The sequence below is a fragment of the Temnothorax nylanderi genome, unplaced genomic scaffold (genome assembly GCF_030848795.1).
Source record: "Temnothorax nylanderi isolate EJ_2023f unplaced genomic scaffold, tnyl_v1.0 TNYL_tig0621_pilon, whole genome shotgun sequence".
Taxonomy (NCBI): Eukaryota; Metazoa; Arthropoda; class Insecta; order Hymenoptera; family Formicidae; genus Temnothorax; species Temnothorax nylanderi.
The window spans coordinates 8,373-24,212 of NW_027249683.1; the positions used below are offsets into that span (position 1 = coordinate 8,373).

General features: G+C 40.7%; 1 protein-coding gene across 1 annotated transcript in view; it reads left to right on the plus strand.

Moving 5' to 3' along the window:
• Positions 1-301: 301 nt before the first annotated feature.
• LOC139784390 (uncharacterized) overlaps positions 302-15,840 on the plus strand; it is a gene marked incomplete at its 5' end in the record, with an annotated part of 68,366 nt that continues 52,827 nt past the window's right edge. The window contains 3 exons of the mRNA XM_071723559.1: positions 302-458; positions 3,232-3,382; positions 13,643-13,772. Of these exons, the coding sequence (XP_071579660.1) occupies positions 302-458; positions 3,232-3,382; positions 13,643-13,772 (438 nt within the window). The remainder of the gene's footprint in view (positions 459-3,231; positions 3,383-13,642; positions 13,773-15,840) is intronic.

A 15,840-nucleotide genomic window follows, 5' to 3' on the forward strand; every position in this document is an offset into this window, starting at 1 on the left:
TAATTAGTTTTTGTATACTTGTTTATTGTATATGAAGAAAATATCTAATTAATCATATTGTTATTATCACATTTTAATAATATATCCTTAAATAAAGCTTGCGTTGATAAGTGCACTTTGCATTAGCTTAAAACACGATAAATATTCAACAAATTAGAATAAAAATATTACTTGTAAATAAAGTCCTTTAGGTGATAAATTGCAAGGTGAGCTTGCTTTAGAACTGATAAGTATCGTGCATTTACATAAACACAGTCGAGTTTCTCTTAAAAACAGAAATTGTATCATGATATTGCGGTAAAAAACAATTTTATACTTAAACTGTACTCATAGTACTTTGGTATTAGCGATCGTAAACATACAACCTTTTTTTTGGTTTTATTATAATATGTTGCTGTCGTCTACATTCACATTTGTGTTGATATTTCTAATAAATGTCAATCTTCAATTTTGTCAAGGTAACTATTTAAGTTTTAAGCTAAATTTAAATTACGTGCATTAATGTTTGAAAATGAGATGTATTCATTAAACATATTAAGAAATTTCGTTGTCGTTTTGGACATAAAAGTTTTAGAATAAAGTTATCATAAATATTCATTTGTCGATCATTTTGCCAGGGTACTTTTATATACAAAATAATGTATATAATTAAAGTGTATAAAGGCTCTCTTGAATAAATTACATAGATAAAAAGAGGCAATAAGAGTCAGGCGCGGTAATTGGTGCGCATTAATTTATATTCTCAGTCAATACATACATTTAGTGGACGTTTCAACCCTTTTTTTTGGATTATTTTCAGCGCAATATTAATAAGTTAAACGCGAATTACGTCAGTTGAGGCTTAACGCAGTCAAATTTGATAAAATAATAAATAAAACGAATATACTGGTAGTCAATTAGTTGATGCGGTCTCTCATAATGCAGAAGTCCAGCAAGTGTGTGCTCCGACGCAAACCAAGCATCTTTGAAACGATACTCCCAGAATGGAAAACCAGGAAGGAAACGAGACATTGATCGGTCGAGTCAAGTTCTTACAAGTAATACTTTCTAAGTGATACGCCGTATATACGCCGATTTTTTTCATCTCTTGAGATGTGATTCAGGAACCCAAAAGATGATAATTTATGCCCAAAAATTAGCTCAATATTGTTTAGACGACTTATACAAGGTGCTCTCTTTTAAATGATATAAGAAGGTATGATCAAGTATTTCGCAAACAACGCATTTGCGAAAAGTTTTTAAACAAAAATTGCCTGATTTCAATGGACACATAAGATGATGATTTTGCTTGACCTAGGGAGTGCCTCCGAAGATCACGATAAGATCGCGTCCAACTTTTTAAATAAAATTACAAGATGTTTTTAATAGGAACTGATTTGTTTCATTATCGTGCGATAAAATAAAATTTATATATTTATATATATTTTTGCGAGATATTTGATCATATCTTCCTATATTATTAAATGTATAAGTCGTCTAAACAATATTGAGTTAATTTTTTGGCATAAATTATCATCTTTTGGGTTCTTGAATCACACCCCAAAAGATAAAAAAAATCGGCGTGTATTACTTGGGAAGTGTTACTTACTTGTTAGTGTTAATTCAAAGATACCTGTATAATCATATACGGAGTAACACACGTAGTAGATGGTATAAAATTGCAAGTAATATAAAGTAAAAATGTATGAGATGTAACTTACAGAGAAATAAAAAAAAATACCGACGATATCGCACTGATTATAACAATTACATGCGATTTTTGCGATTGATTTGCGTATACACTTGCTGGACTTCTCTTATGAGAGACCGCATAAACTAATTGACTACCCGTATATTCGTTTTATTTATTATTTATTATCAAATTTGACTCATTAAACCTCGACTGATGTAATTCGCATTTAACTTATTGATATTGCGCTGAAGATGACACAAAAAGGGTCGAAACGTTCGCTTTTATGTATTGGCTGAGAATATAAATTATTACGCACCAATTACCGCACCTAGTTCCTATTGCTTCTTTCTATTTATCTGATAATGTATAAAATTATTATTATAGTAATTATTTAGTATAGAGGAACCAGCCCCAATGACCTTGACCTTGACATATGTTGTCAAGGACATGACCCTGAGTAACTTTCCCTTATAACTTAATCGTCGCTCATTGCTTATTTAAAAGTTATGAACAAAAAAGTTTGAAAAATGTAGCAGTTGTTTTGAGTATTGAAAGGTACAAACGAATAATGTATGTGAAAATAGTACATGTATGAACGAAGGAAAGTTATTTAAAGCAGTTAATCGTTAATATATTTAACAGTCTTTTTGTTAAAGTAGAGAATAATTAGCATAGAAAAGGGTAAAAATGAAGATAAGGGGAGACACCTCCAATGATCTTGACCTTGACATATGTTGTCAAGAACATGACCCTGAGTAACTTTTCTTTATAACTTAATCGTCGGTCATTGCTTATTTAAAAGTTATGAACATAAAAGTTTAAGAAATAGGTATACAAGTTTGTGTCAGTACTAAAGGAAGTAATTTGCTGATATATGTGTAGACAGTACACATGTAGGCGGGGGAGGGGCTACCGCTCCTTCCCCGCAAGCAGGGGTGGGTGGGGGTGGACGTTGGTTCGAGTGAAAAGTTGAAAACCTCAACCGTACAATGATAGACCTCGTTTCGCCTTATAAGCAAGGGGGGAGGGGGTGAATCTCGCTTTGCGTGGAAAGTACAATGCTGTCCAGAGAACCATATATGCAAAGCAAGGTCCATCCCACCCCACCCTACTCCTGCTTACAGGGCGAAACAAGGTCTATTATTGTACGGTTCGAGTTTTCAACTTTTCACGCGAATCAACGTCCACCCCCACCTACCCCCGCCTACATGTGTACTGTCTATACACACATCAGCAAATTACTTCCCTTAGTATCGACTAAAACTGTTATATTTCTCAAACTTTTTTTGTTAATAACTTTTTAATGAAGAATGAGCGACGGCTAAGTTATAAGAAAAAGTTACTCAAGGTCATGTCCTTGACAACATATGTCAAGGTCAAGGTCATTGGGGCTGGTTTTCCTATACTAAATAATTACCCTCATTTTTTCCATCTAATATAACATTAGAAATTACATCTCAATAAAATTAAAAAATTGTAAAAAAATGTAATTCTAAGAAGGTTATTTTATATAAATGTGTATTTATACAATTTATTAATAAAATCTATTATTGTATTAGCACATTGGAGGTCAAAACCGACTTCAACAACACGGCATTCTCAACAGACATTTTCAACGCCAGAAGAATGCGCGCGGGAATGTCAGGATGATGAAATAACAAAATATTGTTATTATTACTTTGTCCTTGAATATTATACGACAAATAATTAGTATGTATTTATATACACCTGCGCGTTTACATACACATACACACACACACACACACACACACACACACACGCACACACGCACACACACGCGCGCGCGCGCGCGCGCGCGCAAACAGGCACACAAAATCGCCTACTATAGTTTTTTACAGAGTTTTCCATTTTAATTAGTCCAGGCAAATATCTCGAAAAATATGGAATCAAAAAATAAAGACCTGTTAAAAAACGAGCAGCCATCAAAAATAAAAAGGTCAAAGTTTGACCCCTTGCGAATTGGCGTGTGGAATGCTCCATATATATATTGCGACGCTTTTTCCCCCGGTCTCGCAATTCGGAGGAGGGCTATCGTGGATTGGCAAAACGCGCGACTAATGCAGACACAAAATAATTGGGCGCCAGGTGCGACTGATCGCACCACCGTACTCTACTCGATACAGCGCGATATCCCCGACGATACCTCAGGGCGTAGCTTCCTTTCGGGGAACTCGGAGAGAAGGCGTAACGCAATTAACCACACAAGAACGTAATAATGAATCACATGTAATATATTTAATCAGTAGATATAATGTATTTGCATATCAGTCAGTGTAGGTTTTGATAACATATATCCGAGCCTCTCATATTCGAAACTAGATCCGCTAGTAAAGAGACATTCGTGGCGGCGAATCGACGCCGATGCAACAAATTACGCGGAGCGGCGGTAGAGACTACCTCCGAAAATGCCGGATGACCAACGCAATATGCGGACACGGGAACGTCGGATAGTAACACTAGGATATCAGAATATATGAACGCGATAATGTCGAATATTAAACACGATAGACGGGCTCACACAAGATTAACGCAACCGTTGAACGCACAAATAGTCAACGCGGACTAACGCACGAAAGATTAACACAAGAGATAACTAAGGTAGCGCGGTACCTCACTTCGAACACACAAGATTAACGCGAGAGAGCATTAAGGCAACGCGGTACCTTCCGCCGAACATACCACGAATACTCACGCCACGAGGCCGACTAACCGAATCGCAATACCTCCGCTTGCGCCTTCGACGTGCACCCGGGCCACCTCGATTCCGCACGACGCAAAAATTATGGGCGATCTCGCCGCGTCGACGCTGGCCGGCGAGTGCCCCCTAACGCAAAATGCGGACTCGTATCGCGGACGATCCCGCGGCTTGCCACGCGAATCCCGAATTCCTTCGCAAGTCCGGAGATTCCGCGGCCCCGCGCCAATCCCGACGACCTTCCTGTCCCGCCAAACGCAATATTCGCCGTCTTCGAGGGCCCGGATACGCTAACTACGAGTGCCCTTCAATGTACGTGCCACTCGCGGCTCGCCGTCTTCCCCGCAACTTGCTCCCCTTATCTCCACGCACGACACGCTACGTCCCTTCCGATTGACACGACAAAACGCGACACGATTATTCCGAACACGATGAAACGCGACACGATTATTCCGATTAACACGATGAAACACGTCACGATTATTCCGATTAACACGCGCGAACACGACACGATCAATTCGACTCACACAATTAAACGCCACGCGACTGTCGGCCGCGGCGGTGCTCCCGGGGAGGGCACATTGGTCTCTACTTACAGGAGTTCACTCTCGGCGGGGCCCCTGCACGATTTCCGACACGATTCTCTCGATGCGAGCGCCAGGTAATGCACGCGCTCATACCGTCGCCCACAGGTAATTCCTGCAGGGCCTAGGTAACCGATATGTGCCCGGGGCCAGCGCCTCGAGCCAACCCTCCTTCTGTACGCGGGGACGCCAGGGTGGTGACCTTACAATTCGCCGAGGCTTCTCCGTCAGTCCGGGGGGCTCGTCACTCGGGCGATGCTTCCTCGCTGCTTGCCGGCACGACAGTCCCGGGACTATCCTCCGCCGGGATCGCGCCGGTTCCCCGCGCCTGCGCTGCCGTGTGCCGCTCGACCGGATCGCCGATCCTCGCGCTCCCGGCGCCTTGGCCGCTCGTGCGCCGCTCCTTCCGGTGGCGCCATTCTCACATCAGGGCGCTCTCACCGGCGCCTCAGCTACTCGCGCGCCTCCCTTTCCGGCGGCGCCGCTCCAACTACCTCCGACTCGGCGCGGGCTTCTCAAATCAACCGGCTGTCCGGGCCGCGATGATTGAGCCGGAGTTCGGGGGTCAGGCTGGCCGGGCCTCGGCCCCGTCAGTCGGCAACCCCTCGGGGCGGCGGTCACAGGGCTGCGCATTTCCCTGGGCCGCTCCTCGGCACCCTGGCCTGAGTGTTTCACTCGGGTGTACTCCGGGGTCCTCTCGAATCCTCTCCTGCCGCTGTTACGACCGAGTGCGGAGTGAATTCCGGCCGGCGACACTCATGCGCTTGCGGGGAGGTCCGGGCGACCCGACTGTCGACTGCGTCCCCCGGCCGCTTCCTGGATCCTGACCGCTCTTCCTCGTTGCGGCTCGCGGCCGTTACAGGTTGACGTCGGTCACCACCGGCAATCCCTTAAACTTAAACGCTAATTAGACCAATTAATAGTACGCGACCGCCCTCCCCTCGTGCCGACGAGGAGGCATCCCCGAATTCCCCTCGGCCGAGCCCGTCCGGGAAGGAGACGCGACTTGTCACGTCACAATATATATATATATATATATATATATATAAAATTCAATAAAAATTTAATTTTGTTGTTATTGCTAATTTGTGAATAAGTAAAAAATAAAAAATGGAAATTTTTTGCCGATACTTGCTTATCACTACAAAATGCATGATATCAGTACAAAATTACCTTTTTTTAAAAAAAGGTAAAAAAAGGCGCCAAGTACACGCGCAATGTATGTTGTAAATCCAAAAATCTTTAATGGTAGTAGCTTTATTTCTCCCTAACAAAATAATTCACAAAATTGCGTACCTAACTCAACCCAAGTGATATGTATAGTAGCTTTATTTCTCTCTAACAAAATAATTCACAAAATTGCGTTACCTAACTCAACCCAAGTGATATGTATAGTAGCTTTATTTCTTTCTAACAAAATAATTCACAAAATTGCGTTACCTAACTCAATTCAAGTGATATGTATTTCAAGAAAAGATGTGAAATCTTTAAAGTGCGCCAATTGCAAAGAGAATATATATACTTTGAAAAATGATTGTTGCGCAACTACTTTAAAAAAATAAAACTCAAGTAGTACGTATTTTTGTATTCCCATTCAAGGGTCTTCTCGTTCTAACCCAAGCTTTAATTCTTTTTAACAAAATTATAATATTACAAAAAATTATTTTAATCACAAAGAATTAAAGAGATAACAGTACAAAATAAAAATATTTAATTAAAATAAAATAAATAAATTTTTCTTGTAAAAAAACTTGGCGCTGCTAGACCTTGAATTTAATAAAGTACTAAAATTTTGATTGAATTTAATAAAGCACAAAATTTTTAATTGAATAAAAAAGCAATTTAGGGAAGTATGCAACGGGAGTCAAAAAGCAGCGCCAAATATTTTTACAAGAAAAATTTATTTATTTTATTTTAATTAAATATTTTTATTTTGTACTGTTATCTCTTTAATTCTTTGTGATTAATTTTTTGTAATATTATAATTTTGTTAAAAAGAATTAAAGCTTGGGTTAGAACGAGAAAACCCTTGAATGGGAATACAAAGATACGTACTACTTGAGTTTTATTTTTTTAAAGTAGTTGCGCAACAATTATTTTTCAAAGTATATATATTCTCTTTGCAATTGGCGCACTTTAAAGATTTCACATCTTTTTTTGAAATACATATCACTTGAATTGAGTTAGGTAACGCAATTTTGTGAATTATTTTGTTAGAAAGAAATAAAGCTACTATACATATCACTTGGGTTGAGTTAGGTAACACAATTTTGTGAATTATTTTGTTAGAGAGAAATAAAGCTACTATACATATCACTTGGGTTGAGTTAGGTACGCAATTTTGTTAATTATCTTGTTAGGGAGAAATAAAGCTACTACTATTTAAGATTTTTGGATTTACAACATACATTGCGCGTGTACTTGGCGCCTTTTTTTTACCTTTTTTTGATTAAACTTACTATAAGTAAACGAAATTTGTTAGGCACACATTGGGTGCGTTCAGCAGAACGCAACAGTTTTCAACCGTTTTGCTTATGATTTTCTGCTGAACGATTCTAAGCGCACTCAAAGTCTCAACACGTCCACTCAGCGGTCGCCATGATTTTCAGCGAACTAAAAGTACGCTGTATCTCAAGCAAAACGTTATCAGTAAAATAACTGCCTCCAGTGTATTAACATCGCTGAGAATGTATAAATATAAATATACATATAAAAATATTATTTATAACGCAATAGATACAGTAGAAACGCACAGAAAGTTACAAAATGGCATGTATAAATATTAATATAAGAAAATAAAGAAATATATTATAATTATAATTTAGATAAATTCGGGTTAGCACGCATATAACATAGAATAATAGGTTAAATCGTTAAATGTATACAAAATATGTAATACTTTAATGCATTATATATTATATAATTAAATGTAATGTACTAACTCAAATTATAATATTACTATAATAAAATGTACATACTTTCTAATGATGTTTGTGGCACATCTTGTAATATATCATGCATTCCTACTATCTCTTGGTAATTTTCTTCAAAATAATTATTGAAAAAGTTTACATAAGTACATGACATTTAATTAATAAATATAATGCATTAAAGTACATATTTTATATACATTTGGGGGTTTATACACGTACGAGTTTGGCTCGCAAGTCCGGCTCGGCGAGCTTGATTCGTGAGCCGGACTCGAACGTTTTTTCACCACACACGAAAAGAAAATGTGCGAATTTGGCTCATCTGACGCCGAGCCTGGCTCGTGACATCCCATCCATGAACGAGTAGAAGCCGAGCCGAGCCGGACGACCGAAACTCGTACGTGTATAGACCCCCTTAACCTATCATTCTATGTTATATGCGTGCTAACCCGATTTTATCTAAATTATAATTATATATTTCTTTATTTTCTTATATTAATATTTGTACATACCGTAGTCTATACTATATGTCAATGACGTTTTGCTTGACAGCTTGACGTTTCGCGTACTTTTAATTCGCTGAAAACCATGGCGACCGCTGAGTGTTGAGACTTTTAGATGCGTTTAGAATCTTTCAGCAGAGAATCATAAAACAGTTGCAATACTGTTACGTTCTGCTGAACGCAGCCATTGTAACAAACATTTGGCATTACAATTCAGCGAAAACAAAGTTTAGTTATCTTTAATAGTTTTCAAGTTACATATATCTTGAAAAAGACTTAGGATGGTTCGAATTACCCCACTTTCCTCTAACCATCGTAAAATATGGACTTTTATTTGCAAATTTAAAAAATGTGGTCCGATTTTTTTCGCAGAGTTATCAAAGTAACCTACTTATTTTGTTCAGTTACCGCATTATCCGATGAGTATCACGGGGAGGTTACTGGTCGGATTTTGCCCATCATGTGCGTGGGTGCGTGCGTGCGTGGGTGCGTGGGTGCCTGGGTGCGTGGGTGCGTGCGTGGGTGCGTGCGTGCGTGCGTGCGTGGGTGCGTGCGTGCGTGTGTGTGTGCGTGCGTGCGTGAGGTGCGTGCGTGTTGGGGAAAAGGAATATGAGTATGTTCGGATTGAAAATTGTGTATTTTCCCTCGTTTTTAGATGACCCTTTCAGAGCTCACGCATATTGATGCAGATTCTAATTGTGACCTGATAATTAATTTTGTACCATATCCGATGTAGTGCTGCTCCCAGTTGCTATAGATTGGTTGATGGTCTCTCTAAATCTCGTAGCCTCCTTCCCATCCCACACATGTTCGATGGTATTCAAATCTGGACTCATCAGCGGATATGGTACCTCGATATTGTTTTCTTCGAGGAAGTTACGGGCAATCCTGGCAGTGTGTGGGTGAGCATGGTCGTGCATAAAGATAAAATTGCGTCAATACTGATATACGAAATTTCTCCACAATTAGAATTTGCATCAATATGCGTGAACGTCTGCAAGGGTTACCCGAAGACGAAGCGGGGAATGCGCAATTTTAACCCTAGAACGGTACACTGGGTTAGCGTAACCCATAGCAATTTTAAAAGTCGCGCCATTTCTATATATCGTACGGGAAGATGGGTCCGAACCAGGGGAGGAAACTTTGGAGAACTCCCTACTAACTATTAAGATGCACCAATAATCGAGCCAGCGCATTGAAAACTTTTTTTTTTACGTAAGGAAAACTCATCATGAGTACCGCCGCCCCCGGGGGAGGGACGGACAGTTATGCCGGACTCCTACCGGCTAAAAACCTTACGTGTGGCCTACGCTGGAGTCTCAATGGGCGCCCCGGGAACAGTTATTATTACATTCGGGGTTGGCCCACTCCATGCCCCAACTAGGGGCTCCTACTTCCCGGGGAACCCGCGAGCAGGCCTGGACCTGTCTCAATCCCGCGGGCCCCCCGGGCTCCCGCCGCGCGCGTCGATGATGGCGCGCGGGGCGAGGGTACTTTTCCTAAAGCGGCGACGGGTACCACAATCCCCATCGCCGCGCCCCTTAGGGTGTTGTGCGGGGGCGGAGTCGGGGCTCAAGAACTCCCGCTTGAGCCCCGACCCCCACACGACCCGTGAGGAGGGAGATACGGGCTGGGACCTCCGTGGAGAGGAACCAGTCCACCCCTCCCCCGGGCCGCGGCTTGGGGGACCCGGGTCCAGGATTCGTCCCGGATCAGGATCCCCCGGCGAGCCGAGGGGAGCACCCGTGGCGGAAACCCCTTAGGGAATCCGCCCAAGCCCCCCCCCCCCCCGACCCGCTACGCCTACCTAATGTCAGGAGGGAGGACGATGCGGCCGGAAGTCCAAGGGCTCCCAGACCATCGCATCCCCCCCCTCCCCTCCCCGGGAACTGCTGTTCCCTCCAGGGGGGCAGTCTCCCGGGCTCTCCCCGGAGGCCGTCATTCTCCCACCCCACTATTCTTTGGGCGGGAAGACGCCCCCCCCATTCGGTGCTCAGCCGGCAACCCCAAATCCGCGCAAAGCGGTCATTTTGGGGTCGCCGCAGAGCAGCGGCTAACCCGGTGGCCGCCAACACCACAGCGGTAACAACGACCGCTGCGGTCCACCGAGGAGGTGCACCGGGCCCAGACGTGTCCAACGTCGAGGCACCGGTAGCACCTCAGGGGCCGGGTCTGGAGCAGTTCCAACTTGGCCCTGCTCCAGCCCACCCTGATCCCTCTTTTTATCGCCCGGGTAGCTGCGCCCACTGGACACCGCGCCCAGGCGATTCCCATTCCCTTTGGGGGACGGAGGATCTCCCCGATCCTCACGTCCCCCACCTCACAGCCGCCAGCTGCGGCGATGGCGACCGCCACCTCCTCAGGGGTGACAGAGTCGTCCAGGCCTCCCACGCGCAACTCCACGCACTTGGTCGGCCTGGCGACCTTCTCCCTCGCGAACCTCAGGACCTCGGCATACGAGGCCGCCCCGCCCCCCGGGACAGTGAGTGTCTCTGCCTCCGTCCTGGGCGGGGTCAGTCCCGCAGCTCTGGTTTTGCTTTTCCTCCTAATGACAGGAGGGGCTCGCCCCGCCCCTCGCCCCCGCCCCGACTAGGCTCTCGCCTAGCGGTTAAGGGAGCAGGGGTAGCGGCGCCCTCCTTCCAGCCCCCCTAGTCACCCCCACCTCCACCGGCTTTACTACCGGAGGAGGGGGTGGCGCACCGGAGGCTTAGCGCATTGAAAACTGCCGAGTAAAAAGCATCGAAAGTTATTTCTTTTTAGAAGTGTACCGTTCTATATATATAGGGTTAAGTCCAAACATACTCGTATCCCTTTCCCCCAAAACACACACACACACACCACACCTCCCCACACACGCACGCACGCACGAACACACACACACACACACACACACACACACACACACACACACACACACACACACACACACACACACGCACGCGCACACATACAATGGGCAAAATCCAACCAGCCACCTCCCTGTGGTACTTATCGTATAAAACTAACGCAGGCAGTAACTAAACGAAAAATAAAAATGCACAGGTAACTTTGATACGCCGTAACTTCACGAAAAAAATCGTACGGACCTCATTTTTTATAGTTTGCAAGTAAACGTCTGTTAGGAATAGTCTTCTCTAAGACTTGATTCCGTTGTATCTGTTTGAATAAACGAACACAGCAAGACTCAGAAGAAGTGTCTCAGACAATATTTTATAAATAGTTATGTTCAAATTCGTTTTACTTGTATTAAAATCGTTCAAGAAAGATAGATAATATAATTTCATTTTTATAATTCAATACAGTACAGAGAAAGTGATAGTTCATTAGGAAATTCAATTAGTTTATTTTAGTTATTTAATTATAAAGACTCGAATATAAAGGCTTGATTACGGAAAATAACTCATAGATATACAAATTGTTTATTTCTTAAGAATAAAAAATTGTGTTTCTGAGTATTTCGAATAGACCGTAGATCTTCAAATGTTAGGAAGTTTCAAAGATCTGGTCTCAGCTCTCATACGGAGAGGAACGGCGTTCGCAATCGAAGCCGGGCTTATTACACGACGATTATCGGTTGTAAACCGAATAATCGCCAAGAAAGAACTTCTGGCCTGTTCACATAACTGATCCTTTGGCTAGAATTCTAACCAGAGCCAAAAGGATGAATTGAGAAACACCAGTTATGGAACGAATAAATACCCAGCCAGAAGTACTCCTGAATACTCTTACCGGTTTTTTGAAAAGATTAACACGGCGTCTGTTCCGGGATGACAGATGGAAAATCTGGTGGTGTCCGAGATTATCCGAGAACGTCGTCATATCGCTACTGTCGTCGAGCTCCGGCGTTTCTTGATTTGTCGAATGCTTGCCGAGTCCCTCGCAGGGGGTACACGATCCCGGGCTCGTACGTCGTCTCCGTTGTCTGGATTCTCAGGATGCGAACGTGTGGCGAAGAGACTTTTCGTGTCCGAAAGTAATAATCGTAACGTCGTGCAGCTTGTCAAAATTAATGTTGTAACAACAGCCGGAAAAGTTGTTTTTTAAGTATGTGAAACTTGAACGTTGTTATTTCCATGCCAACGATCCGGTCGCGCCGGTCACTCGAATACTTCACGTAACGTTCGCTCAATCTCCCTCCACTCCTCCTCGACATCTCGCATCTCGTGATATTTTTAACAACGTCCATATTTTACGATGATCCTGTTTTACGGTTATCACGATATTTGCGAGAAAAATTTATTCCACCCCGTAGAATGTATCAAATTATGCAATTTTTTGGAAACGAAACACATTCTTTCTTTTGAAGAGATGGCGGGAGGGAGGAAGATAAATTCAAAATCTTACCCTTTAAAATGGAGACAAATTTTTTCAAATACGACAATTTTTCACGGAGATATGCTTATAAAGTTATGCGAAATTTTGATATGAATTGAGTGTTGCGATAACTTTATTGACCAGAGTATACCAATCTTTATTTTACACATTGTTTTATTATTTTGTGCATAAAAATATGATAATAAGGTTATCGGATATTTCACGAGATATTTCGTATTTTATTCTGACATACTTTCGTATAAAACATGAAATGTTTCAAAAATATAGATTTTTTGATTGTTGTGTATAAAGTCAGTTTCCATTAATCGCCACACATTTGGGGATATCGACATATTCGATATATCGCGTATATCTATCGATCTTTAGTTTCGGCGTATGCCATGTTCCTTTCTATTTATCTGATGTAAAGTCAGTCGTTGCAAAACCGCTGTTTGAGTATCCTCGTATTAAAGACTGTGAAACTGTTATCGTCGTTTTACCTACCTATCCCTGTGTAACTCTGCTGTATAACAACATTGATAAATGTTATATTTATATGCAGAATATATTAAAAAGAATCGACTTATGTAAAAAAATTTATATTACAAAAATGTTAATTTAGAAAACAAAAGTGTCTTTTAACCAAGAGATTAGCCAAAAAAGGTTAAATTAATGTCGCTTATACTGTTTCTTCCAAAATCATGCAATTTCTGTTTGACACTAAAACATTTTTTTTATAGAGTTTCAAGTTTTTGAGATATCATAATATGATCAAAATAAAACACATGCAGACACAGATACACACACACACACACACACACACACATACACACACACACACACACACACACGCACACAAAAGCGCGTTTAAAAGTGTAACATTTATAAAATTATTTGTTTTTTAACTTTTTCTTTCTGTTTAGTGCATGCAACTATTGCGATACACCAGTAAATGATTCGAGAATTACGTCATCGTGTCAATGCGTCATAAGTGATGGAATTGAAAAAACAATATTTTCTATTAATCGCATGGTTCCAGGCCCAAGTATTCAGGTATATATTATGAAATAACACAATTATAAAAGTCATCAATAATATAAAACTTCCTTCATTAAATATTTATTTTTGAATAACGTATACTTATTTTTTCTTAGTAATATTTTTTGCTAGTTTTTAGTATTTTTATTAAAAATGTATAATACAGAATAAGTGTAAATAATCGTATTTTCCCACAAATGTCGGATTCTTGACTCAATTCTGAGACCATTTTTCCTATACTAAAATTTTCTTCAAAGCTTTAGTTTTCGAGTTATAAATAAAAATAGTTACCTTATTACGGGCCGTGCAGAACGTTGTAGGCAAGAACAACGGAACTCACTATTAGACGCGGGTGTTTACGTCGAGTGTCTGCTGATCGCTGCACACGAGCTGCGTCCAATATTTACTGCCAGCACAGAAAATCTATAGTTCATTGTATTACGCATACCATAGATTTTCAGAACTGGCAATAACATTGGAAAACACAGCAACAATGCTACGCGCACACACATGCAAGCACGTTTTGCATCTCTTTCACTCTCTTCTCTCACGCACACTTCACTTTATTTCACTTCACTTTACTTCACTCTCTTCACGTCACTTTCTTCATTCACATACTTAAATAAATTAGAAACTTGCACATTGCTTCCTTATCATTATAGATCGCTACCATTGCTCCTATTTTATTTCGCTCACAAAGCTCCTCTTATAAGGAAGCTTGTATTTTATTTGATGCTTAATTATTAGTATTTATTAGTTTGGCTTCCTCATAGAGGAAGCTTTATGAGCAAAATAAAATAGGAGCAATGGTAGCGATCTGTAATGATAAGGAAGCAATGTGCAAGTTTCTTATTTGCACACTTTTTTTTAATTTTAAATTTAACCTTTTTATGAATTGATAGAGAGTCAGCTCATGCAATGTCAAATCGATGTTGACTTTGGGAGTTCAGACTACATGGTCCATATATGGATTTCGCATATGGACCTTTGATCGCATATAAAGCTAAGTCTAATCAACCAAATCTTAAAGAATTATATATGAAATAGGGGTAGAAAAGACCGAAGAAAAAATTGTTTTTTTAGTTTTCGATGCCAATGTGTTCTGAATGTTCTAAAACGTCGGAAAATTGCATTAAAAATAAATGTCCGTATGTGTGTGCGTGTGCGTGTGCTAAACGATATGCTACAATATGGAGGATTCCACTTGAAATTTTTTAGTGCCCTAGGAGACACCAACTAAAAAATTCTTAATGGAACTCCTCACATTGTAGTATATTTTTTGAAAAGACATAAAAGAAGAAAATTTCTAGCGCAAACTAGAGGTCGATACGTTAACCCTTTCGGGAGTTATTTAGGGTCAAAGTTCGAAAAAGCCTATTTTTGACCTTAAATAAGTTTTGAATGGGTCAACGTATCGACCTCTAATTGGCGCCAAAATTTTTTCCTTTTTATGCCCTTTCAAACGATATACTACAATATGAGAGGGTTCCATTTAAGAAATTGAAGGTGACGTTCACGTGACCTTCAAACGACCATGTAGGGTCAAATCTCATCATTTTTCTCTAAAATCGTTTAATCCCAACTATGCTAGTCAAAATTAGGCTTGATCAATAAAGTTCAATGAATTCTTTTATTATTAAATTCAAAAACAGATTTTTAAACACTATTGCTTCTCTTAGAATATTAAAAACCGACAAAATAAAAAAGAATTACAGAAAATAAAATAGTATTTTGACGTTGCCACATCCACAAAGCATGACCGCGCACGAAAAAACTAACCAAATTAACCTAACCCAATTTTTTTTTTATTTATCATACTATAATACTATACAGTCAGTGTCGTTGAAATTTAAACATCCACTTCTTTAAAAATTCAATTACTTTTGCTCAATTTTTTATTTTAATCCTTATTTTAGATTTTTTGCTACTGACAAATACATGTCCAAGTATTAGTTTTTCTACTTCAGCGGCCATAAACACAATGTTAAATACACCCAGGTAGCAGAGTGACGTCAAATGACGTATTAATTACGTCTTATGACGTCCTCTAACGTCATTAAGACGTCCTTAGACGTCATCTTGC